Source organism: Emys orbicularis, chromosome 1 (genome assembly GCF_028017835.1).
Source record: "Emys orbicularis isolate rEmyOrb1 chromosome 1, rEmyOrb1.hap1, whole genome shotgun sequence".
NCBI classification, from domain to species: domain Eukaryota; kingdom Metazoa; phylum Chordata; order Testudines; family Emydidae; genus Emys; species Emys orbicularis.
The window spans coordinates 312,812,253-312,840,063 of NC_088683.1; the positions used below are offsets into that span (position 1 = coordinate 312,812,253).

Here is a 27,811-nt window from a genome sequence, read left to right on the forward strand (position 1 = left end):
ACTAGTGACTTGAACACCAGAATCCTTGTCCTACAAAGTGCTGAATATTTACTGAGAGAGGCTCAATGCCCTCAACTGATATTGACATCACTGGGAGTTATACATTCAATGCCTCACAGTATTGGGGCCCAAGTTAGGAGCCAAGAAATGAATTCTAATCCTGGTTTTGCCACTAACTCATTCTGTAGCCTTGGGCAAATCACTTAATCACATCAACTGTAACATGGGATAATACTGTGACGCTCTGTACCTCGGGGGTACACCCAGCACTCCCATGTTCATCCTTGTAAAATGATTGTGTGGTATCCAATGCAAAGTTTGTCATGTCGGGTGTCTTCAGAAGGCTCATGATGCACTGAGCATTGTTGTTCTAGTGATGTTACAGTAATTGTTGTTATAGTAATGTTATAGGTTATAATTTCATGTATATAGTTATGAGGCTGAAAATGTATCCTCATGGCTTAAAGCAAGCCCAGGCAAAAACTCTCCAAAAGCAGAGGGGTAGTTCATACCTCATCAGGGCATATATGGGACAAACCCAGCCCAGCCTCACAGGAACAAAGGACACTGACCTAGGCAACAACAAAGGATCTGTTGGATTATCGAGTGAGTCACCCCCCTTCCTTTGGTTAGTTTGGGACTGTGATGAGGTAATGCTCACCTGACTCTGAAGGAAGGGGGGGGCAAAGCCAAGGGGGAAGAAAGAACATGATAAAAGGGAGAGACGTTTGCCATGCTCTTCCTCTCTCTTCCACCTACATCTACAGACACCACACCAAGCGAATGAAGTGCTGATCAAAGGGGAGAGCCTGGCTGAAGAGCAACCAGCCAGCCTGTGGTTAGAAGCATCTAAGTTTGGAAGGGCATTGAAAGTATTAAGATCAGCTTAGAATGCGTTTTGCTTTTATTTCATTTGACCAAATCTGACTTGTTATGCTTTGACCTATAATCACTTAAAATCTATCGTTGTAGTTAATAAATCTGTTTGTTTATTCTACCTGAAGCAATGCGTTTGGTTTGAAGCATGTCAGAGACTCCCCTTGGGATAACCAGCCTGGTACATATCAATTTCTTTGTTAAATTGATGAACTCCTATAAGCTTGCAGCGTCCAGCGGGCATAACTGGACACTGCAAGACGGAGGTTCCTAGGGTTGTGTCTGGAACCAGAGATATTGGCTAGTGTTGTTCAGTTGTACAATCCAAGGAGCAGCTTACATGCCAGAGGCTGTGCGTGAACAGCCCAGGAGTGGGGGTTCTCACAGCACAGCAGGGTAGGGCTGGCTCCCAGAGTCAAGGACTGGAGTGACCTAGCAGATCACCGATCCAGATAACACCAGAGGAGAAGGTCACAAATACCTCTTATCTCACAGGGTGTTTTGAAGATTAACTGGTTTAGGACCAGATTCTGCCACCATTGTTCACGCTGCCTAGTAGAGTTCTCTGTCTGCAGTCCTTTAAACGTAACTTTGTACATGTAACTAACCTTATTGATTTCAGTTGTGTTATTCTACAGGAGTAAGGGGGAGGGGGGGCAGAATCTGTCCCTTAATATTTTAATGTATAAAGGGCTATATATGTGACATCCCCCTGATAGTGCAGGATTGTTCCTTATAGGACTAGTTTTTACTAACTCAATGGGAGAGAGGGGGAGGGATGAGACTTCAGTGAACAGAGCTTATACAGTATATAAGCCATACTTTTTTATTTGAATAATAGGAAAGCTCTTGTATACCAGGGAAAAAAGGCTATTTTAAACCAATATTAACATACATTAAAATTCATGAAAATATTCAAAACTGCTACAGCCTACAATCCTTATATACCAATGGTATTTGGGGGTAATGGATCTGTATGATTCATAGACTCATTGGCCACATGCCTAGACCATCTCTGTACTACCATACAGAACCACAGGGGAATAGTGCCCCGGGGCTGAGGAGTCTCCGCCCCTCCCATGGCCCCTCTGCACACTGATGTACCTCATACAGTGAAACTGGAGTAGTCTCATTGCTTTTAGGGCAGCGATCCCCAAACTTTTGAGGATTGTGTTCCCCCTCACCCCTGTCAATGCCCCCCTGTCCTCCTGGAGCTGGGGATGGGAGTGGGGATGCGGCTCGGGAGGGGGGAACACAGACAGGGGTAAGGGAGCCAAGGCTGGGGCCACAGTTAGGGTGGGTCTGGGGCCGGGAGCGGAGCCACCCCAAGGCTGGGGATGGGACCAGAGCAGAGCTGGGGACATGGAGGGGCTGGGGGGCACTCCCTTCCCACCTCCCATGAGGGCAGGCCTGGGCCCCACCGTGCCCCCACGGACATTCCTCCATGTCCCCCTTGTTTTCTGCACACTCTCTAGGGCATTTTTTAAAACAAAACCCTAGGGGGCCATGCCCCAGAGTTTGGGGACCTTTGGTTTAGGGTCTTTAGGCTGTTTTAGGAATCATCCACTGTTGCACTACTTCTAAACAAGTTCCACTTCCAGGAACAGATATGGTGCAAACAGACCACAAGGCATTTTTTTTTAATATGGTGTCACCTACCTGTGTCTACAACAGACTTGTTTAGAACAGGTCTAGACAGCAGGATGTTAACCTATGCCTTGCCTGTACTTACTCTACAGTAGTGCTGCCAACACTGCTGCCACCAGTGAAGGTGAACTGGTTATGGTACAATAATGGGAAATTTCCCAAAATCTATGGCAAAGTAGACACAGCTATGGAAATCAGAGATGGAAAATACATATGGTATTAAAGCATCTAGTCCACCTTTTGCCAATATAGGCTTGTTTCCCACAGTATATTAGTTAATGTCTTGTCCAATCTAGTTTTAAATGTCACAAATGCTGAGACTTTCACCACTTTCTTTGGTCATAGTTGGGTAATAATACGGATTGTAGGAAATGAGAATTATTTGTATGGTTCTTTTGAGTCAGTAGGAATTGTGTGCTGATTGCAGAATGGGATGATATAATTTAAAAAGTAATGGTATTTAACTTTGCTGGAATATCAAGCACAAGTTGAAACTGGGTGAGAAGGAAGAAAGCTCCATAGTTCTTCATAGAGAGCCAGAGAGAGGAAGGAAGGGGGGTAGCTCAGTGGTTTGAGCATTGGCCTACTAAATCCAGGGTTGTGAGTTCAATCCTTGAGGGGGCCATTTAGGGAAGTGGGGTACAAATCTGTCTGGGGATTGGTCCTGCTTTGAACAGCAGGTTAGATTAGATGACCTCCTGAAGTCCTTTCCAACCCCAATATTGAGTGAGGTAATATGTGGAAGCTACACACAGGGCAGGCTCTGGCTTTTTTGCCACCCCAGGCAAAAAAGCCTCCTGCCACCCCCCCGCCCCCCGGCGGGGAGCGCAGCAGGGGAGGGCGGCGAGCCCAGCCGCGGCCCCGCTCTCCCCGACCGGCCGGAGCGCCGGGAAGAGGGCGGAGAGCCCGGCCAGGGCCCCCTCTCCCCGACCGGCCGGAGCGCCGGGAGGAGGGCGGAGAGCCCGGCCGCGGCTCCGCTCTCCCCGGCCGGCCGGAGCGCCGGGGGAGGGTGGCGAGCCCGCTGCGGCTCCGCTCTCCCCGGCAGCCGGAGCGCCGCTCTCGGGCTGGAGCGGTGCCGGGCGCCCCAACAGCCCCAGTATGTTTAAAAAAAAACCCAACCCTGAGCGCCGCCCCCCTCCAGGTGCCGCCCCAAGCACATGCTTGGTAGGCTGGTGCCTGGAGCCAGCCCTGGCTACACATCTCTTCAGGTCTGGGGAAGGAAATCAGAGTGTGACTTTCAATGGGTGTTGGGCATGCAACTCTCTTCAGCCTGGTCTACTAGAAAAGGTATATGTTGGTTAATAGTTGATTTTTTTTTTAACCAAAATCATTATACTGCTATACACCGGAAACTGTATGCAGTTATAAAGGGGCATAAGGGGCCTTATTCCCACATAATTTATTTCATTCCCTGAACCAGAATCAGCTCTACCAGCCAATGTAAGCACCTTTATAGCTACCTAACTGCGCCCACGACAGGGGAGTGGGTTGCCCCTTTAACTACGAGTATGGTTAAATTGGCAAAACTTCCAAGTGTAGACAAGCCCTTAGGCCCCTTTGGAAAGCCCAAGCAATAATCCTTTCCATTTCATCCCAGCAGATCTCAAAGTAGGTCTCAGACTATATATTACCATGGCCCCTGAAAGGTAGCCCCTTGTAACCAGCAAAGGGAGGGGAGAAGGCAGATTTCAGCCAGAGCCAGGGCTGGCTCCAGGGTTTTGGCCGCCCCAAGCAGCCAAAAAAAAAAAAAAAAAGCCACAATTGTGATCTGTGGTGGGAGGTCCTTCGCTCCGAGCCGGAGTGAGGGACCGTCTGCCGAATTGCCACCGAATAGCTGGACCTGCTGCCCCTCTCCAGAGTGGCCACCCCAAGCACCTGCTTGCCAAACTGGTGCCTGGAGCCGGCCCTGGCCAGAGCCACTGGAACCAAGCAGGGTTAGTTCCTTGGAGTTTGTGTCATGTGCTCACAAGCACGTGTGACTCCCACATGTGTTTGTAATAACTACTAGGGCCCGACTGGGGAGCTTTTCTCGATGAAGATGTCACCTATGGGACAGACCCACTTCCAAAGCGTGGGGGGAGGGCTGCGCCCCCTTCTCAGCGAGAGAGTCGCTGCTGCGGCGCGGGCAGGCCACTGGTGGGGGCGGGGGAGATGCAGGAGCCGCGCACACAGGCGGGGAGGAGGCCGGGCCAGAGGAGCGGCGCTGACACCCAGAGTCCCGCGGCGGAGCTGGCTGGGGGCGGGGAGGCTCCGCACACGCTCTCGCTGCCAAGGGAGAGGGGAGCCCGGCGGCCTGCGCTGGCTCCTCACCCCCAGCGCTGGGGGAGCGCGCGGCGGGAGGTGGCCGCAGCCAGCCGGGGGAGGAGGCAGGGGCCGCCGGCCGCGGAGCTGGAGCCCTGACGCCTGCTATGGAGAGGAAGCCGGGCGGCGAGGATGACTGCGTGGACTCGGGAGCCGAGACAGGAGGGTGAGTCCCGGGCAGGGGAACAGGCAGCGCAGGGGCTGGGGGCGGGAGAGGAGGCAAAAGGGGGGCGCTGGGGCCCGGATCCGGGTGGAGGGGCCGGGGGGCCCCCTGCTCTGCAGCGAGGAGCGCGGGCGTGGGGTCCAGGGGAGCGGGGCAGGTTCGCTGAAGCGCGGAGCCGGGATAGCCTGGCCGGGAGCGGTCCCCAGAAATGAGCCCGCTTGGCTCGCATGGGGGGGCGGTACTTTCCCCCTTCCCTCCCCTGGGGAGCCAGGCGCTACCCCCAGCTCTAGGGACACCTGCCTGCGGCGCTAGAAAGTGTCTGGGCATCTCGTCTCGGTCTCTCCCGGGAGAGCGCGGTGACTGTCTGTAGCAGCTACACAGAAGTGAAGGCAGCTTGTCCAGCCCGGGATGGCTTCCCCCTTCTACCCCCAGTTCGCTTGCCCGGTTGGCGGCAGCACGAGTGGGGAGATTGGCTGGCTCAACTCCTGCCTCTTGCTGGTTTGATCTCGCAGCGAGACGGACAGAGATGCTGCTGCACGTGTTGCTTTTCTCTGCTTCCTCTTCTCTTTTGCTCCTGCTCCAAGAGGCAGCAGCGGGTTCGCAGCTCCCCCCCCCCCCCCCACAAAAAAAATCTGTTCTGTGTCTTGCCTGATGAGTTAAGTTAAAGCTTTGTACTATCAGTGTTACGTTGCTGAATGGGAAAACGCTGAGCTGAATCTGGACTGGGTCATAAATACTCAGGGTATTTGCTCCCTAGGTTTGGCTTTAGGTCAGAGCACACGAAAGATGTACCTATAATAACAGCCACAAATAATCATTGCATGTTGGTGCAGCTGGCCTGCCCCAGAGTGCCCCTTTGATTTCAACTCGGTTTTCTTGGCTGTTTCAGAAAGACCCATACAAACAAGGGAGTGTGCAAGCCCACAGCAAGGGCTCTCAGGGGACATGCACCGGAGCTGAAATTTACTGCTGTGCACAAGACTGGGACAGCTGCAGCCAAGAGACTGTCTCCTCTCCTTCCAGCTGCTGCCTCCTCCTGCCCAGCTCCACAAAGGCCTGGGGGGAAGGGGGTGTCTCTTAGCCTGCTCCCGCCTGTTGATCCTCCTGTTTAGTGCCATGGAGAAGCAAGAAATATTTCTATCTCAGTATCAGAGTACCTCACAATCTTAATGAATTGACTCTCTTAACATCCAACTAAGGCAGGAAAGTCTTATTGTCATCCTCATTTTACAGATGGGGGACCAATACATAGCAAATGACTTGGCCAAGGTCACACAGGAAGACTGTGGCAGAGCCAGGAACAGAACCCAAATCTCCTGAGGATCAGTCCAGTGTTTTGACCACAAGACACTACTTTTTTCCAAGTCCCCTTCTGTTCTCACTCCCATCTACAGTTGTTGCAACCTTCTGCCCTTCCCTATGGCAGAGACAGGGTATTTCCCCTGCAGCCCTATATCAGATGCTGCTGCCTTCTCCTGTCACCTGGCTTCCTGTGGGGAGGGAGGCTGAGTCCTCAAGTAGGACTTCTATGGAGGGGGCCATGGACAAGAGACTTGCAGCGCTCTTACCTCTTGGTCTCCTCTCTCTCCTTTTTCCTGTCTTTAGGGGGAGGGAGGGAGAGCGTGGAGGGGTGCCTTTAGCCCTTGCTGCCTCTTGGCTCTGCTCATCCTCTGGCTCCAGCAGGATCAGAGGAGGCTGCCACCTCTCCATCTCATCCCAGCTGCTCTAGATCTTTTCTGGATCCTACAAAGGGGCTTGAAGATCTTCTCCTGCCATCCTTCCCTCCCAGGTCAGTACTTCCTCACTTCTTGCCTGGACTTTTTCTCTCTAGCTTGGGTCCACAGAGAGGCATAGGGTTGGGCATGTGTACAACAGGTTCTTCCTTTCCAGCTATGAAGGAGTCAAGAGCATTCCTGTTTCTCACCTTGGTCCCTGGCTGCATGCAGAAGTCTGGGGAGTAAAGGGGGCTTTCTCTCTTCCCTCTCCCACAGTAGTCATGGGTTCAAATTGCTTCTGAATCCCATGGTGAGATTCAGGGAAAGAGGAGGCACCCTGACCTAAACTAAATAATAATAAGTAATTAAACAGTAATAAGTCTCCAGGACCTAATGGTAATCACCCAAGAGTTCCGAAGGAACTCAAATGTGAAATTGCAGGACTCCTAACTGTCATCTGTAACCTATCACTTAAATCAGCTACTGTACCAAATGACTGAAGGATAGCTAATATGATGCCAATTTTTAAAAAGGGCTCCAGAGAAGTGACCCTAGCAACTACAGGCCAGTAAGTCTCACTTCAGAACCGGGCAAATTGATTGAAACCGTCGTAAAGAACAAAATTGTCAGACACATAGACGAACATAATTTGTTGGGAAATAGTCAAAATGGTTTTTGTAAAGGGAAATCATGCCTCACCAATCTACTAGAATTCTTTGAGGGAGTCAACACGCATGCGGACAAAGGAGATCCAGTGGGTATAGTGTATTTAGATTTTCAGAAAGCCTTTGACAAGGTCCCTCACCAAAGACTCTTAAGCAAAATAAGCAGTCATGGGATAAGAGGGAAGGTTCTCTCATGGATTGGTAACTGGTTAAAAGATAGGAAACAAAGGGTAGGAATAAATGGTCAGTTTTCAGAATGGAGAGAGGTAAATAGTGGTGTCCCCTGAGGATCTGTACTGGGCCCAGTCCTATTTAACATATTCATAAATGATCTGGAAAAAGGGGTAAACCGTGAGATGGCAAATGTTGCCAATGATACAAAACTACTCAAGATAATTAAGTCCCAGGCAGACTGCAAAGAGCTACAAAAGGATCTCTCAAAACTGCGTGACTGGGCAACAAAATGGCAGATGAAATTTAGTGTTGATAAATGCAAAGTAATGCACATTGGAAAACATAATCCTAACTATACATATACAATGATGGGGTCTAAATTAGCTGTTACCACTCAAGAAAGAGATCTTGGAGTCATTGTGGATAGTTCTCTGAAACATCCACTCAATGTGCACGGCAGTCAAAAAAGCGAACAGAATGTTGGGAATCATCAAGAAAGGGATAGCTAACAAGACAGAAAATATCATCTTGCCTCTATATAAATCCATGGTATGCCCACACCTTGAATACTGCGTGCAGATGTGGTCGCCCCATCTCAAAAAAGATATATTGGAATTGGAAAAGGTTCAGAAAAGGGCAACAAAAATGATTAGGGGTATAGAACGGCTTCCGTATGAGGAGAGATTAGTAAGACTGGGACTTTTCAGCTTGGAAAAGAGGCGACTAAGGAGGGGATATGATGGAGGTCTATAAAATCATGAGTGGTATAGAGAAAGTAAATAAGGAAGTGTTATTTACTCCTCATAATACAAGAACAAGGGGCCACCAAATGCAATTAATAGGTAGCAAGTTTTAAAACAAACACAAGAAAGTATCTTTTCACACAACACACTGTCAACCTCTGGAACTCCTTGCCAGAGGGTGTTGTGAAGGCCAATACTATAACGGGGTTCAAAAGTGAGCTAGATAGATTGATAGAAGATAGGTCCATCAATGGCTATTAGCCAGGATGGGCTGGGATGGTGTCCCTAGCCTCTTTTTGCCAGAAGCTGGGATTGGGTGACAGGGCATGGATCACTTGATGATGATCTGTCTGTTCATTCCCTCTGGGGCACCTGCTATTGGCCACTGTCAGAGGACAGGATACTAGGCTTGATGGACCTTTGGTCTGACCCAGTATGGCCATTCTTATGTTTTTATGACCTCAAACTGGTGCTCGTGGATTATACCCTCTGCAACGTATAAGAGCCATGTCATTATGCTAGTGTATGAGACAGGAAGTGTGACAAAACAGTGAAACTGATTCTGCCACCAGTGCTGTCAGCTGCTGAGTAAACAATTTCAAAATAATATTACAGGTTTTAAAAAAAAGATTCAGCTGAAAATGGGATTAGGTTTATCATTTCCTTTTAGATTCATCGTAATCAAATGAGCAAAATGAAATACCTTTGTTATAAATTGCACATTTCTGTAATCATGAGAGATTGTGGGCTATTTTTCCTTTTACCTTAAATAGCTACAATATTGTGGACATGACTAATCCCTGAAGGTTAATGTTTTTTATTTGTCTTCAGCATAAAGGGAAAAAAACACACTCCCCCCCCTCCCCCTCTATTTGTGGGGCAACAGGCTTTTCATTTCACCATATGGGAATCTGGAATGTGAATAAAGGGAAAACAACATAATCAGCTAATTCATAGCTGGGTCAAAGTTCAGAAAATCCTTGACATGTCAAGTCACTTTTAATTTACCATGCTCTTCCAAAACAGAAAAACCTGTCTTTTGTTGGAAGGGGCACTTGGAAGGATTTGCCCCAGATGGTGACATTAGCCTTTAGACCTTAGTGATCAGCGTGGCAGCTGCTTATGTCTGGTGTTGATGAGCTGTTAATATTGATGATTTTGTGTTGTGTCCCTGTCACACTTCTGACACTGGAACATGTAGCTTGAGCAGAATGCGCTGTTTTGCGGAATTTTAACCATGACGTATGGTAATTATCAACTAGAATGCTTTACACTGAAATGTCTTCAAAGAAATAGGTCATTGCATTTTCATTATTTTACTGTGTTTAGCAGATGTTAGTCTATGATAAACATGTGAAAGAGGCATATGCAACTATATTTGTATTTTTGTTTACTCACCAAATCAACTGCTCATATTTAGGCTTGGATGGATGATTTTTTTATCGGTAAATGTTGATTTTTTTCCCCCCCATACACACACAAACCGATGGAAAAAATATTTCCACTGATAATAGAAATTTACACAAGTTCTCAAGCAGTTCCTACTTTGCCAATTAGTTTGATTGAAAGCTATTTACTTTGTATATTTTGACATGTGATTTGACAATTTGTGTTTTAATGGTTATAAAGTTTTAACTTTTTTAATCTCAACGGCTGTCATTAAATAATTATTGGCTGACTCCACCCATGATTTCCCTCAACTGTGAAAATTTAAATTGATAAATTGAAAAATATTTAAAAATAACATCAATATTATGTGTCAAAATTATATTAAGTTGAATTCTATCAAGGCTACTCATATTGTTTGCTTATTACTCTTAAAGCAGAAATAGGGTTTTCTGTATCTTCATAATAGTATTGCAAAAACTCAGCTGGTTTCCTTGTTATGTAGCTATTTCAGTGATGAAAAAGAATCAATTGACACCTATTTTTAAGTTCAGCAATCATACTATGAAAGTATTCTTAGAACAGCTGTCAAAATAATTCAGTAGCAGTTTTATTATTATATATTGAGTGGTCTCTTTCTATCATTCAGTGAACAATAGTGTGTTGACACATTAGCAAATCCAGGCTTTGTGAACCATTTTCATCTCTATTCAAGCATGAGCTTTATATATATGTATTGCTAAAAGTGTTATATAGCAACTAACTACCACTATAATTCATGAAATATCTCCATAAAATGTATTTTCTTGAGCTGATGTTGCTGTTAGCCACAATAGTAGGCAAACCCCTATTCTACAGCAGAGTTTGAGTCCAGTTTTAAATTATCATATTACAAATCCACTTGAATATTTGTGGATATTCAAGATATCTTTGTGCTATTGTATGTTCTTCAGTTGATCAAGTTGGAAAGCAGATCAAAAATAGTGTATTTTAAGTTACTGAATCCAATAAGGCTGGATTGGGCTGAGTTGCCAAGTACCTAAATAAAGAGAATAGGACATATAAACCAATTAGTTTGTATTGGCTGTTTATTAATGAGATTTGAAAGAGTTCCAGCATCACCTTTGGCTAAACTAATGTATCTTTCTCAGAACAATGTAATTCTGGATTTTCAAAATCACTGCCTTTTTTCAGTTACCGAACATTTCTCTGCCCCCAAAACTAAGGGCCGCCGCTTACAGCTGCAATCTGTGGCAGAACACCCATTGATATTGAGGAAACCTGCATGTTTAGAGAGAGAGAGAGAGAGAGATACATGGCCTTATTTTTTCTTATATATAGCCTCTCCTTTAATTAGAAAGAAGGAAGGGAGGGAAAGCAACAACTAAGGGGGATGACATATGTGTATGCAAATGAAAAATTAATACTAAACAGTCTGAAAGAGTGACTTGCAATAATATGTTTTCTTTGTCTTAGTTTTACTAAAATTAATCCATATGGATTTTATGATTCATGACCTTTTATATGAACCATAAGGCATAGTTTTCTGTGCAACACAATTTTGTTTTGGTATTTTGATCCAAAAATATAATCTTTTAAAATAATTTTAGAATTTGTTGTGCATCTACTTTTTAATGCCCAGAACCTAATTCTTGCTGTCTTTGAAATCAATGATAAAACTTCAATTGAATTCAGTGAGTGCAGGATTGAGGTCTGTAGTAAGGTTTTTAATGCATGTGAAAAGCTTTAAAGAGTTAACAACTTGGGATACTAATTTCCTAATGTATTCAAAGCTCTAATTTTCCCCTTCTTTAATTAGAAGCTATTTGAAACTGTGACTTTAAGGAGCTTTTTCACTTACATTTCAAAATATTATTAATCCTTTTAGTGAAAGTTAGGAAAAAACACCCATATAGAACATAAGAAGAAAGGCAGTTATAACTTATTGTATGGACAAAATATAAATGTTCCATTTATATATGTCTTCATGGTTACATTTCAAATTTGAATCCATTGCTTGTTAAATTGTAAAGCACTTGCCTAATTTTGGGAGGTGGGAAAACAGTGATGTTTCTTTAGTAACAAGCAATTGCTGGATCATACTTGTGCAATGCTTGTGTCAACATGGAGAAACACAAGCTATGTGGTGTCTTTTTTTTTTTTTTTTTATCTTATATGCATCATATATCAGATATTTTTAAAAGTATATCTGACAAATTATGAACACTTTTCACCTGGCTGCATTGTTACTTGTTAGTTTTTTGTGTATTAAATGTTTCCTTAAACATCCCTCATCATCATTGTGTTCTCAAAGTTGATGACTACGTGGTATATGTGAACTTAACCATGCTACCGTTCTGTAGTGGTGCTGCTCGTGGCTCTGTCACTGGCTCACTACATAACTATGGATAAATCATTTAATCCCTCTGTGCCTTGGTTTACCCCACTGTAAAATGGGTGTAAAATACTTACCTGTCTTGTTGTGGTGGGTGGGGAGCTATAAAGTAGTATGAGATTCTAAAATAAAAGATGCCGTGTAAGTGCGAACTATTTTTGTTAGTAGGATGTAAAGCAGCAAACAGAAAAAAGACTAGACATCTAAAATATTAAACTATTTTGAAACAGAATTAAAATCTATTTTATGTTAATCTTCAGACAGACAGGCCTTGATGCTTAAAATAAAATAAATAGTTTCATGAGTTTTTATTTATTTTTGGTGCCACACAGCTCAGCTTACAGATACTCACTTATGAATTTGTACATTTGTGTGTTAAGATACATCTACACAGGAAAAAAAACAACAACAACCCACAGCAGAGAGTCTCAGCCTGGGTCAACTGAGTTGAGCTCTCAGGTTCTGTTACAGGGCTAAAAATAGCATTGTAAACATTTGGGCTGAAACCCAGTTCACCCATTCAATGATGATTCTCCCTTTACAATTACATTTTGAGACCTGCAAGTTTTTAATCCATTTAATTAGTGCCCTATTAATTGTATATTCTAGTTTTTTAATCACAATGTCCTGTGATCCTAAGTATTTTGTATCAACAGTAATGGTCCAGCAAGCTCATTAGGCAGCTCTTTTAAAACTCTTGAATGCAAGTGTTCTGGAGTTGCTGATTTAAAAATATCTAACTTTAGTAGCTCCTATTTAACATCCTCCATAAATACTAGTGGAATGGAAAGAGTATTCTTATCACCATATGATAAGACTATATCATCTGTTTTCCCCAAATACAGAACAGAAATATTTATTGCACACTTCTGCCTTTTCTGCATTATTATTAAGTCTACCATTTTCATCTAGTCATGGACCAATACCATTGTCAGGATTCTTTTTGTTCCTAATATATTTTAAAAAACTCTTTCTTATTGTCCTTAACTGTGCTGGCCATAGATTTCTCTTTGTGTCCCTTTGCTTCATCTATCAATTTTCTACAATTCCAACTTGATTTATATTCATTACTATCAACTTTCACCTTCTTCCATTTGTTATATATTTATAGCTGCCTTCACTTCCCCTCTTAACCAGGTCATTTTTTAAAACCAGTATGGCCTTCTTCCCTGATTGTGGCATTTTTTGGCATCTCTAGGATGTTCATAAATGATTCCCAATTATCATTCATATTTTTCTGATTAAATTCTTCCTTCTAGCTCAGGAGTAGGCAACATATGGCATGTGTGCCGAAGGCGGCACGCAAGCTGATTTTCAGTGGCACTCACACTGCCCGGGTCCTGGCCATCCAGCTCTGCATTTTAATTTAATTTTAAATGAAGCTTCTTGAACATTTTAAAAACCTTATTTACTTTACATACAACAATTGTTTAGTTATATATTATAGACTTATAGAAAGAGACCTTCTAAAAACGTTAAAATGTATTACTGGCACGCAAAACCTTAAATTAGAGTGAATAAATGAAGACTCGGCACACCACTTCTGAAAGGTTGCGAACCCCTGTTCTAGCTGATTTGGTTCATTCTTCGGATGTCAGTCTCCCTTCATATATTGCGTCCATTTATGTGTAACTCTCAGGAGAAGAAACCATTGCTGCTGTAACCTATTTTTAAGGACTATTTTTACCTTTAGGTTTTTTTGTAACTTTCACATCATATATATCACTCTTGTCATGGCACTGTACAGAATGCATCTGTGATTTGAGTATTCAAATATATAAAATGGACCTTTTGCACTACATTGGTTTTGAAATGATTTCTGCCACCAGACATCACCAATGTAGTGCAAAAGTTCCAATGTGCTCTTTCATATCTCAGTAGAGAAACCTGCTAGTATATTATTATAGATATGGTCCTTGACTTTAAAGCAACTTTTACCTAGACTTTAATGACTAAATTTTGCTAGCAGGGAGATCTGTACTGACATCTACTATAACTGAGCCAGAACAGTGTATGCATTATTGGTTAGTGGTTCATTCCTTTGGTGTACTACCCTTTAAAGAACAAGGTACAAAATCCTAGGCAGGTAAGCATCGTGCCTTCAGCCACCTGAGAAATACAGCAGAAGCGGTGTGGCACATACTGGTGTGGTTATTGCTATTCCACTGTATTTAAAAGATTATAAATGGCAGCTTAAAGCACAGGAATAATATTGCTACCAGAGGCTCTCCAAAACCATTAAAATGTTAGTAAACATCCCTTTGTAGTAGTTAAATTGAGACACAGATGGTCATACTCTGAACTCGCTCTGTCTGGTAGAAATCCAAACTAACTCCATTAAAATGCAGTATTATCACTTACACTAATGCAGTGATCTTGGTTACTCTGGCGGAAATCCAGTGGAGTTAGTTCGGATTTATACCAATGTAACTGAAATCATAATCTGATCCACAGGAATTGAGCGACTTGCTCAAGGTCACACAGCAAGCTGGTGTCAGAGTCAGCAATAGAACCTATTTCTCCTGACTCATAAGCCTGTAGTTAAATCACTATACCATGCTCGTCCCCTATGTGCCTATTTAAGGAAGAAAAGAAGTCTTTTAGGCATAACTGTGATGTGAAAGAATAGTTCCTAGGTAAAAGGGGGTAGGGAAAAATCTCAGTAGAATAGGTGTTATCATGCCAGTGCTGGGCAAGCAAAGAAAGCAGGCAGCAGGTGGGCTGTCAGCTCTTCTATAACTTTTTTCCTGGTATAAAGAAGCCCTGGAGAAGGAGACTTTTTAGACATGGGAGGGAGGAGGGGCAGTTAAACCTAGAAATAGAAACAATGACTGGACAGCGAGTGGAACAACCCTTCACACTCACACCACACCTTGCTTCAGAGCCTTTGTTACTCCACTACCTCCCCCTAAGATACCTGGAGGGTCTGAAAATGATTCTGTATAAGAGATGCATCCTCCTTACCCATTCTTGACTGAATTTCCCCTTCCATTTCACCTTTAAAAGGTAACATCCTTCATTTAAAAAATGCAGAAGTAATGCTGCTACAAAGCCCTGCCTCTGTCCCTGGTACTGCCCAAGACTGTGGCCCTGATACTTCACCATTAAAGTCAATGATAGCATTGCCACTGACTTCAATGAGCATAGGATAAAGCCCTATAACAGCTGCTACTGCTCCACTAGTCCCTTCTTGAATCCCTCCCCCAATCTATGTTCAGAACACAGACCACGGAACACTTTCCTGAGGGAATTGGTAGAAGCCCCGTTACTTGGAACATTTAAAATGGGGATGAGAACATGAACTAGCAGGAACAAAACGACATTCTAGGAAGCTGGGGCTAAATGACTTAGGATATTTTTACTTCTATATTTAACTTGTTTAAATTTAAGACCTGTCAAAGTGATTGTTCATTTTGTATAGTACCTAGAATGCTTAAAATATTTGCAAGAGCACCAGAACTCAAGTACTCCAGCTAGCTATCATTATTGGAAAAAGACAGCAACATACTGTTTTGAGGGTTTTTTGTTTATTCCATGAGCAAGTTATCAGTGCTTGTCATATGTCTTTTGATTAACTTTTTTAAAGCTTTTTCTCTGCAAACATGAGGGCTAGGAATTTACTTATTTTGAAAAATAAAGCTGAGAGTCTCGTATACTCACTTGCCTCCAAAATCTGGAGTTTTAAGAAAAGCATAAAATATCACAAAATTGAGAGTTGTCAACACATTGTGAATAACCTGTGATTTCTATTAAAAATCTCTTTTGACAAACTTTCAGCCCCCGCTCACAATAAAAAGGGCTTATATTTTGATTTGTAAAATGAAATCTCAGATTAATTGATAACCATAAAAGTTTATTAGCTCCTTCAGGAATGAATAAAATTTTCAAAGATTCAGAGTTATATAGTGAACAGCTGCAAAATTAACTACCTAGCCTTCTTCAAAATACTGAACAGCACTAGTTCTTGTTGTGGACAATAAATTGAATAAAACTAATGAGGAACTTCTAGACTGAGTCTTTGAGATATGACATAAAGAAGGGAAAAAAGAGACAGAAAAGACTTCTCCAAAAGGTAAAAACCTCATTCTTCGATGAATCATATCTCTAAGATCAATTTTACGGTTTCCTTCAAACTTTGTGCAAAGGACAATTCAATTTCTCCTCTGTCTACAGAATGCACATTAGAAATTTCAGGTGCAAAGCATTTTTGGAGATGTTAGACATTGGATGGGGAGGAGGGTCAAATTCCAGCAGTATTGGAAAACTAGTTACAGCCTCAAAAAGAGTTTCTTCCGTAGTTGTGTAGTCTCTATGGATATTTTTAACATTCCTGCAGAATGTCCGCTATCCTGAGGGCACATTCAGAATAATTTCCATAGTGAGCTATTTTACTATAAAAATAACTGTGTGTAGGTTTTAAGCAGTTTGACAGTTTAAAGCAGTGGTTCTTAACCTGGGGTGCACGCACCCCTTGGGGGTGCCAGATGCCCTTTCTCGAGGGGCGAGACATGTCAGATTTTTGTAAAGGTAAATCATCGAAAACACAAATTAAGCACAGGCACGTAAGTACAACTACTTTGTTTCATCAAACCTATGTATTTATTAACATTATACATTTTTTTAACAATTATTGTAATATACAAACAAAGAAAATACCTAGGTTTAAAGAACTGACCTACTTCAATGATTTTTGAGAAGGGGTGCGAGAACATATTTTGAGAACCAAAGGGGTGCAGGCTGCAGTAAAGATTAAGAACCACTGGTTTAAAGCAAATTAAATTAAGTCAGTAGTTTCCTTTGCCAAATTTGTGTATGATCTTTAAAGATTTAAACATTGTACAGCCCTGCTGAACTAAGATTTTTGTCTTGCAGATCTGAGTACAGCCGCATGTCCTCTACAAGCAGTGAGTATAATTTTAAGACCTTTTTAAAAATAAAATCTCACCCTTTTCTTTTTCATTTGCTATCTGTTAATGTCTGCTTAATGCAATAAAGAAATCTCCAGGTTTTCAAATTACATTACAGTGATATGTCTTGGATCCATCTACATTATTCTCCATCACGAGCAGCAATGAGTTTAAAAATCAAAGGAATAATATAAAAGGAGAAATAAAAAGACAAATAAAAGTTTTGATTAACAGACCTTTTATACAAACCCTGTATACAATTTAAAAAGCCTCTTGGCTATTATGTTTACTGAAAGCAGTTCTTCAGTGTATGGGCGGGATTTGCAAAAACACTTGACACTAGATTAACTCTGCTCCCGTTAAGATCAATATTAAAACTCCCTAAATCTTGGTCCTGCTTTACACAGCAGCACGAAACACACTTTTATATGCCCAGTTTGCACTGACTCAACTGATCCTTGTGTGATCTGGACGGGTGTAGAGAGGGCTCATGCAAATGATCATTTAAATATTTCCTCTCACCATCTCTTTCCACCACCAAGCAGATCTTCATCCCTAGCCTCTCACTGGGCCTGTGAAGTTCACTGCAGTAGGCTCTGGGGCTTCAGTAACCCATGCAGAGCTGTTGTAAGTGAAAAAGAGGGACTGAGATGAGTCCCCAAAATACAATTGGAAGAGGAAAAAGTAGTCCTCAAAGATCACAGGAGGGAGTGGCCCTGATCACTATGTGGGTGGTGTCCTAGATTGGTCCTGTATTCCACTGCAAAGTGACAGCTCTATTTCAAAGCTGTTAGCAGGGAGATAGAAGAGTTCCCAGGGAATTACGTATGCTATCTGCATGGTAAGGACCCCATCCATGCTGTGCTTGGAACTCCGTTTGGAAACAGTAGCTCAATGAACGGATTGGTTGGCCAGTGTGGATAGGGCCAGACTGAGTTACAACCATGCTTGAAGAGATAAACGTTACCCTATCTTCTTATGATTTTAGAGTGAGAACACAATTCTGAAACATGGTTTGGCTATTCAATGTGAATAGGGCCTCAGAGTTTGTAATGATTAATGTCATTTCAGCAAAGGCCACAGGAATTAGAAATGAGTGAGTGCCTATTATAAAGTGGTGCCAAGAAAACATAAGGGGAGAAAATTCTGTAAGGCATTTCTTCGTTTGAGTTTTAAAGAAGTGAGAAAGTGAACTGAATGTTTTCCAGCCTTTCCAAATATTTCTTATGAACAGATTAGATTTCAGGTTAACTAAGTGATAAAAGATGAAACACAGTATCTGGTTTCTTTTTTCCTGTGATGTGATGTGGCAAATTTTTCTGCTTTCGCTAAAAGGAACTTCACATGGTTGCTTTTCAGTCTTCTACAATAATGACTTTATCTTCCCCAAAATATTCGGTCATTTATTGGAAGAACTGTATCTACTACTCTCTGAATCCCAGAAATGGTTGTTCAAGCAAAACTGCAAATAAAGCCCTCTATCAATGTAAGATGGCATCTCTCCAGCTAATTCCCTCCTGATTTCTCCTCATAGATGCAAGCTGTTACTCAAAGTGAACACTACAGAAATTCACAAAGATGACTTTCCCACCCTGCAGCCCTAATTCTCTTATAATCAGAAGAAAGCTGTCAAATGTCCTCCATACACATGATTCTGGGTGAAACGGGGTTTCTCTGGACAGTTCCACACATGTGTCCAGCTCTCAGACTAATTCCACAGGGTATCACCTAGCCAGAAGGAATAATTTGAGGTTTTATCTATCTCCTATTGAAGTCAGTGGGAGTATTTTCATTGAATTCCAATTCACTGAGAGTTGTATCAGGCCCTTAAAGAATAAATGTATCTACATGTCTGAATCCTGAGCTGATGTGACTGACAAAGGGCTAGCTGTCTCGTCTGTCTGTCTGCTGGATGTATGTCTCCCGCTAGCAGTTCAGGCCTTTAGCCTAAGAATGTTCTTATTATTTGAATATATTCCTGGTTTCCTACTGGCAGGGCTCATTCTCTATATGATTGGCGGGGTGGGGGGGCAACATTCAATAAATCAGCTCTTCGCATTTTTATTAAAAGAATTTTTATCTGATGTGTTGTTCCTGTTCATTTCCCTCCAGTAACCCAGTTTTTGGCCGTGTATTAGAGTGTATACTACCAGGCCCAGTCAGTATCCTGGGCAGTGACCCAGATTATGGGCCCAATAATAATAATTTGACAAATGAACTCACTGATGAGGTTTAAAGCAAAGTATTTCTCGTCTAGACATTGACTTGTAATCAATTATTTGTTTGTATTACTGCTGTGTTGAGTAAAAACAATAGGAGCAAACTCATCTTGGTAATTCTTACTCGTAATAGATTTGTACATACAAGTGATTTTAGTTATATGCCAGCTGCAGTTTGTCACGTTAAATGTGGTGACCTAGATGTTTTGCTGACCAAGGCAGTCCAGGATGTGGTGGGGATTACAATAGTATTTTAACACCAGTCCTTTGTCAGTACTGGGAAGTATTATCATTCCAGCAGAGACAGAAAAGTTCAAGAGACAGGACAGCCTTTTTACATACAAACTTAAAAATGTGTTGTCTCTTTTCTGCTTCCAAGACAAATGAGGCTGGTGTAGCACCACAAATCATGGGATTTAGTTTTGTATTTCATAGGCGTTGTGTGGTCAGGCTGTTCAGAAAGCACAAGAGGAATAATAATATTTGAGTAGATCAGACTGTGAACTCTTCAGGGCAGGAGCTACTTTTCTATTCTCTATAGAGCACCTACTATGAGCAGGCACCAAATCTGATTGGGATCTCTAGTTGCCACTGAATTACAAATAATAAATTGTAATAGCTTGGTTTAAAACTCTTTAGAAAAAAGAGTAGAGGTTAGCTCTTGGCTTTACAAGTCCACATGAAAACTCATTGCTCCACATCCTGATATTAAATCACTTGACAGCAATGATTTCCATGACCCCAGTAAAGCGTAAAAACAATGGAGTAATGTTTACTTTTATATTGCTGCTTTCATCCCAAAGGACTTCACAAATTATGTGCATACTATAGAGATCCCCTAAATTGAACTGCCAAGGTTGAGGCTAGCAACTAGCCAACACATAGCAGACTGCAAAACAGTTTGGAGAAGGGAAGAGAAGAAATTTGGGGCAGAGATACTAGGGCAAACCCCTACTCTTACTAAAGATTCTCTGTCAATTTTAATTTTTGTCTAATCTGTAAATGTGTCTTCTGAAAGACCCCTTTCCTGTGAATGGTAGTTTTCTAACCCAGAAGGATAAAAAGCTTTGTTGGTCCTGCCAGGATTGTAATCTGTGGTTCTGTGGAGTGTTGGATTTCAAATTTGAATCTTAAACTCGTAAGCCATTCTTTCTGGCAAATTTCTGAATCAAGTCAGCTGGGCAAGAGTTTAAGGCAGAGATACCAAAGAAGAAACTAGGAAAGAATGTGTCAGGTGACTTCATTGCATTCAGTTTAGTTGCTCATTGTGAAGACTGTTAAACTCTGCTGCAGAGAAGACTGCAAAAGTTTTGTAGGCTACTCTGCCAATACAAAAGCATAAGAAAGCCATAGGCCTGAGAGGAAGTGTAAAAATATGATTAGGAAGACCATAAAAGAACAGCTAGCCACAGACTCAAAAAGTTATTGCAAAAAAAATAAGTACAGCAGAAGCAGGAATCCTGCTAAACAACCAGTGGGGCCACTGGACATTCGAGATGCTAAAGGAGCACCCAAGGACAATAAGGCCATTGTGGAGAAACTAAATGAATTCTTTGCATCAGTCTTCATGGCTGAGGATGGGAGGGAGATTCCCAAAATTGAGCCATTCTTTTTAGGTGACAACTCTGAGGAACTCTCCCAGATTGAGGTGTCATTAGAGTAGGTTTTGGAGCAAATTGATAAACTAAACAGTGATAAGTGACCAGGACTAGATGATATTCACCCAAGAATTCTGAAGGAACTCAAATGTGAAATTGCAGAACTACTAACTGTAGTCTGTAACCTATCATTTAAATCAGCTTCTGTACCAAATGACTGGAGGATAGCTAATGTGACGCCAATTTTTAAAAAGGGCTCCAGAGGTGATCCCAGCATTACAGGCCAGTAAGCCAGACTTCAGTACTGGGCAGACTGGTTGAAACTACAGTAAAGAACCAAATTGTCAGACACAGATATGAACATACTTTGTTGGGGTAGAGTCAACATGGTTTTTCTAAAGGGAAATCATGCCTCACCAATCTATTAGAATTCTTTGGGGGTGTCAACAAGCATGTGGAAAAGGGGGATCCAGTGGATATAGTGTACTTAGGTTTTCAGAAGGCCTTTGACGAGGTCCCTCACCAAAGGCTCTTAAGCAAAGTAAGTTGTCATGGGATAAGCGGGAAAGTCCTCTCATGGATTAGTAACTGGTTAAAAGATAGGAAACAAAGGGTAGGAATAAATGGTCAGTTTTCAGAATGGAGAGAGGTATAAATAGTGGTGTCCCCCTGGGGTCTGTATGGGGTCCAGTCCTATTCAATATATTCATAAATGATCTGGAGAAAGGGGCAAACAGTGAGGTGGCAAAACTTGCAGATGAATCCAAACTACTCAAGATAGTTAAGTCTCATGCAGACAACGAAGAACTACAAAAGGATCTCACAAAACTGGGTGACTGGGCAACAAAGTGGCGGATGACATTTAATGTTGATAAATGCAAAGTAATGCACATTGGAAAACATAATCCCAACTATACATCTAAAATGATGGGGTCTAAATTAGCTGTTACCACTCAAGAAAGAGATCTTGGAGTCATTGTGGATAGTTCTCTGAAAACATCCACTCAGTGTGCAGCAGCAGTCAAAAAAGCGAACAGAATGTTGGGAATCATTAAAAAAGGTCTAGATAATAAGACAGAAAATATCATATTGCCTCTATATAAATCCCTAATACGCCCACATCTTGAATACTGCATGCAGATATGGCCACCCCATCTCAAAAAAGATATATTGGAATTGGAAAAGGTTCAGAAAAGGGCAACAAAAATGATTAGGGGTATGGAACGGCTTCCATATGAGGACAGATTAATAAGACTGGGATTTTTCAGCTTGGAAAAGAGACGACTAAGGGTAGGGTGACCAGATGTCCCGGTTTTATAGGGACAGTCCTGATTTTTGGGTCTTTTTCTTATATAGGCTCCTATTACCCCCCCACCCCCTGTCCTGATTTTTCACATTTGCTGTCTGGTCACCCTAACTAAGGGGGAAAAGGATAGAGGTCTATAAAATCATGACTGGTGTGGAGAAAGTAAATAAGGAAGTGTTATTTACTCCTCATAACACAAGAACTAGGGGTCACCAAATGAAATTAATAGGCAGCAGGTTTAAAACAAAAGGAAGTAATTTTTTTCACACGACGCACAAAGACAAAAGATAGCTACAGACAGGGGGAGTACTAGAAAACAGTGAGACAGTGTTGGTTACTATGGTAGGCAGTGGTCTCAGCCTACCAACCATTGTGAAGGTTTTGTCAAGTTATGCTTTTGAGACGCTGCCAGCAGCCTCTATGTCTGCCTTTTGATTCAGTAGAGTTTTGGAGGATCTTCTCCATATCTCCAGCTCTGCATGTTCTTCGCATTTGTGATAACAGAGCTGGGTGACATTTTTCAGCTGAAAATTTTTTTTTGCTGAGAAAATGCAGATTTGGGTCAACCAAAACATTTTGTGACTTTGTGTCAATTTAAGTAAATTTTGTTGATCAAAACAAAAAGAGGAGAAAAAAAAGTCAAAACAGATCATTTTGATTTTTCAGGCTAGATTCACAAGGGGATTTCAGCACCATTCACAGCATTGAGGTAGAGCTGCTGCTCCCCCTCATTGCCCTAACCACTGGGCTATTGGGTCTCATCTGGGTTATAGGAGACCCAGGTTTGAATCTTCCTCAGGCATGTGGACTTGAACCCAGGTCTTTCTCCACTCAGAGGACTGCCCTAATCACCAGGCTATTGGCTAATGTGGGGTGGGGCTTTCTAAGGGTATGTCTACACCATGAAATTAGGTCGATTTTATAGAAGTCGATTTTTAGAAATTGATTTTATACAGTCTATTGTGTATGTTCCCACTAAGCGCATTAAGTTGGCGGAGTGTGTCCTCGCTACCGTGGCTAGCATTGACTTACGGAAGGGTGCACTGTGGGTAGCTATCCCACAGTTCCCGCAGTCTCTGCTGCCCATTGGAATTCTGGGTTAAGCTCACAATGCCTGATGGGGCAAAAACATTGTTGCCGGTGGTTTTGGGTACATGTCGTCAGTCGCCCCTCCCTCCCTCACTCCCTCCATGAAAGCAACGGCAGACAATCGTTTTGCGCCTTTTTTCCTGGGTTACCCGTGCAGATGCCATACCATGACAAGCATGGAGCCCGGTCAGCTCACCGCTGCTGTTGTCAGCATTTGTAAACACCTCGCGCATTATCCTGGAGTATGTGCAGAACCGGGCTAAGAGACGCCAGCACGAGGATGATTGTGATGAGGACATGGACACAGACATTCCTGAAAGCACGGGCTGTGGCAAGTGGGACATCATGGAGGCAGTGGGGCTGGTTGATACAGTGGAATGCCGATTCTGGGCCCGGCAAACCAGCACAGACTGGTGGGAACACATAGTGTTGCAGGTATGGGATGATTCACAGTGGCTGTGAAACTTTTTGCATGCGTAAGGCCACTTTTATTGAACTTTGTGAGTTGCTTTCTCCTGCCCTGAAGCGCAGGAATACCAAGATGAGAGCTGCCCTGACAGTTGAGAAATGAGTGGCGATAGCCCTGTGGAAGCTTGCAACGCCTGACTGCTACCGGTCAGTCGGGAATCAATTTGAAGTGGGCAAGTCTACTGTGGGGACTGCTGTGATCCAAGTAGCCAATGCAATCACTGATGTTCTGTTATCAAGGGTAGTGACTCTGGGAAATGTGCAGGTCATAGTGGATGGCTTTGCTGCAATGGGGTTCCCTAACTGTGGTGGGGCGATATACAGAATGCATATCCCTATTTTGGCACCGGACCACCTTGCCAACCAGTACGTAAACCGCAAGGGATATTTCTCAATGGTGCTGCAAGCACTGGTGGATCACAAGGGACATTTCACTAACATCAACGTGGGATGGCCGGGAAAGGTGCATGACGCTTGCATCTTTAGGAACTCCGGGCTGTTCAAGCAGTTGCAAGAAGGGACTTATTTCCTAGACCAGAAAATTACCGTTGGGGATGTTGAAATGCCAATAGTTATCCTTGGGGACCCAGCCTACCCCTTGCTCCCATGGCTCATGAAGCCATACACAGACAGCCTGGACAGTAGTAAGGAGCAGTTCAACCATAGGCTGAGCAAGTGCAGAATGGTGGTAGAATGTGCCTTTGGACGTTTAAAAGCTCCCTGGCGCTGTTTGCTGACTAGATTAGACCTCAGCGCAACCAATATTCCCATTGTTATTTCTGCTTGCTGTGTGCTCCATAATATCTGAGAGAGTAAGGGGGAGACGTTTATGGTGGGGTGGGAGGTTGAGGCAAATCGCCTGGCGTCCGATTTTGAGCAGCCAGACACCAGGGCGATTAGAAGAGTACAGCTAGGCGAGCTGCGCATCAGAGAGGCTTTGAAAACCAGTTTCACGACTGGCCAGGCTACCGTGTGACAGTTGTGTGTGTTTCTCCTTGATGCAAACCTGCCCCCTTTGTTGGTTTTTAATTCCCTGTAAGCCTTCCCCTTTGAAATAAAGTCACTATTGTTTTGAAACCATGCATTCTTTATTAATTTAAAAAAAAAAAAGTGAGAACTGACAAGGTATCCCAGGTGGGGTGGGGTGCAGGAGGAGGGAAGGACAAGGCCACATAGCTTATTATAGCCCCATTACAAATCAAAACTGTTTGAATGACAGCCGTCTGTTGCTTGGGCCATCCTCTGGAGTGGAGTGGCTGGGTGCCCGTAGCCTCCCCCACCGCGTACTTGGGTGTCTGGGTGAGGAGGATATGGAACTTGGGGAGGAGGGCAGGCGGTTATACAATGGATACAGCGGGGATCTGTGCTCTTGTTGGCTTTCCTGCAGCTCCAACAGACGCTTCATCATGTCCGTTTGCTCCCCCATTAGCCTCAGCATCGCCTCCTGCCTCTGCTCTTTGCACTCACTTAATGCTTTCCTGGCCTCTGCCACTGAATTCCTCCATGCATTCAGCTGTGCCCTATCAGTGCAGGAAGACTGCATGAGCTCGGAAAACATTTCATCGCAAGTGCTTTATCTCCTCTTCCCCCTCCCCCCGCCTTCTAACCTGCGATAACCTCAGGGACGTAGATAATAGGGGGAACATAGAAAAAAATTGCACCTGGGAGGGATAAAAAGGGAGAGTAAAATTTAACATGATACATTTCTGAGAACAAAAGGGAGACTCTTTCACAGTGAATCAAGCAAATTCACAGCAGAGAGCACATGTGCTTTAGGTACAAGGTCATATTTTGCCTTTTATATTGAGCGCCTGCCGGTATGGTGACACATCACAAACGGCTGGGCAACAGAATTCGGTTTCCAGGCAGCCATGGTAAGTCTTTTGGTAAGCGGGGTTGGCTTCTTACGCCTTCATAACATGTGAGAATGGTTTCAAACTACAGCACCATCCTTTCCCATAGCAAGCACTGCTGGTTGGGTTTCACATTTAAAAGGAGGGGCTGCCATTTTCAGGTGGTTGTGCAGCACACACCTCCCACCACCCCACTGTGTGGCTATTCTCTGGAATGATCCCTTCACCCCTCCCCCCCCGCCATGTGGCTATTCTCCGGGATGATCCCTTTTAGCCAAGCGCAAACAGCCCAGCATGAGCAGGGTCCTTTTACTGTTCCTTTACAAAAATTCCCCTATTTCAACCAGGTGACCATGAATGATATCACTCTCCTGAGGCTAACCCAGAAAGATATAGAACGAATGTTGCTTGAATGCGACCAAAACCCAGGACCATTCACTACCATGCTTTGTGCTGCAATGATTCCAGACTGCTTGCTACTGGCTTGGCATGGTAAAGTGTCCTACCGTGGAGGACGAAATAAGGCAGTCCTCCCCAGAAACCTTCTGCAAAGGCTTTCAGAGTACCTCCAGGAGAGCTTCATGGAGATGTCCCTGAAGGATTCCCGCTCCATCCCCAGACACATTAACAGACTTTTCCAGTAGCTGTACTGGCCGCGAATGCATCCCAATTCTTCAGGGTAAATCAAACATTAAACACTATTGTTTTTAAACCCTGTACTATAGTTACAAATGTGCACTCACCAGAGGTGCCTTCTCCAGCTTCAGGGTCGGGGATCCTGCCTTGGGAGGGTATTGACTCCAGGGTGATGAAAAGGTCCTGGCTGCCGGGAAGAATGGATTCACCGCTTGCCTACCTCTGCTCCTCCTCCTCTTCCTCATCCACAGAATCCTCTGCCCTGTTGCGTGAGACTTCCCCCCCCCCCTTGCAGGTGTCCACGGACAGTGGTGGGTAGTGGTAAGGTCCCCCCCTAGAATGCCATGCAGCTGGTCATAGAAGCAGCTGGTCATAGAAGCAGCTTGTATGGGGCTCTGACCCAGAGCGACCGTTTGCCTCCTTTGTCTTTTGGAAGGCTTGCCTGAGCTCCTTAACTTTCATGCGGCACTGCTGTGTGTCCCTGTTGTAGCCTCTCTCCATCATGCTCTGTGTGATTTTGGCATCTATTAGCATTTCTTCTTTTTGATCGGAGTTCTGCCTGCACAGATTCTTCTCCCCATACAGCAATCAGATCCAGTTTCTCCCTTTCGGTCCATGCTGGATCTCGTTTGCTATTCTGAGGGGACTGCATGGTCACCTGTGCTGCTGAGCTCGCCACACTGACCAAACAGGAAATGAAATTCAAAATTTCCTGGGTCTTTTCCTGTGTACCTAGCTAGTTCATCGGAGTTCAAAGCCCTGTCCAGAGCGGTCACATTGGAGCACTCTGGGATAGTTCCCAGAGGCCAATACCGTCGAATTGCGTCTGCACTATCCCAAATTTGACCCAGCAAGGTCGATTTTTAGCGCTACTTCCCTCACCAGAGAGGAGTACAGCAGTCAATTTTAAGAACCCTTTAGGTCGACGGAATGGGGTTGGCTGTGTAGACGCATTCATTTTAAAATCAACCTAATGCGGCTAAATTCGACCTAACCCCATAGTGTAAACCAGGGCTCAGTCTCTCCTGTGAAATTTTTCGCTTTGTATAAAATACTCGATTAGTTATTGGCTCAAAGAGAGCATGAGACTGACTCTATAGCCTGGTGATTAGAAATTCATCTTGGTCGGGGGGAGATGCGGATTCATAGTCTCTGCTGCAGAGCCGATAGTTAAACTGATTCTCCCATATCCTGGGTGAGTGCCCTGGTGATTGGGCATAAGAGAGGGCATTCCCATCATTTTGTGAATCTAGCCCTTTATTTCCTTTGCTTTTATTTAAAGGGTTCAAAATGCCAAAGAAAAAAATGTTTTATTCAACCAGAAAGAGAATTTTTCTGACTTTTTTTTTTTTTGATTCGCCAAAATTTCCCCCAAAAATTGGTTTTGGTTTGACCTAAACTGAACTTTCTTTAAATTTTTCAGAACTGCCAGCAAACTGAAAAATGGGTCATTTGCACAGTTCTGGATATCCATTATCCCAATGGCTTTCTCCAAAACTGGGCATTTTTAAGCAAAGCCTTGATTTGCCTCGTAGCATTTGAAATATATAGTACTTAGATCTGGAGCCAGTTACCAATGGCTTTTTAAGGAATAACTTTTGCTCTTGGCATTTTTCAGGTATGCAACCAATAGGAACTCTCTGGACGCACACATTTTACTTGACTTTCAG

General features: G+C 43.3%; 1 protein-coding gene across 2 annotated transcripts in view; it reads left to right on the forward strand.

Moving 5' to 3' along the window:
* Positions 1 to 4,931: 4,931 nt before the first annotated feature.
* FAM124A (family with sequence similarity 124 member A) overlaps positions 4,932 to 27,811 on the forward strand; it is a 74,653-nt gene continuing 51,773 nt past the window's right edge. For both annotated transcript variants that reach the window (XM_065423834.1, XM_065423835.1), the window contains exons 1-2: positions 4,932 to 4,990; positions 16,938 to 16,969. In XM_065423834.1, coding sequence (XP_065279906.1) covers positions 4,932 to 4,990; positions 16,938 to 16,969 — 91 coding nt within the window. The remainder of the gene's footprint in view (positions 4,991 to 16,937; positions 16,970 to 27,811) is intronic.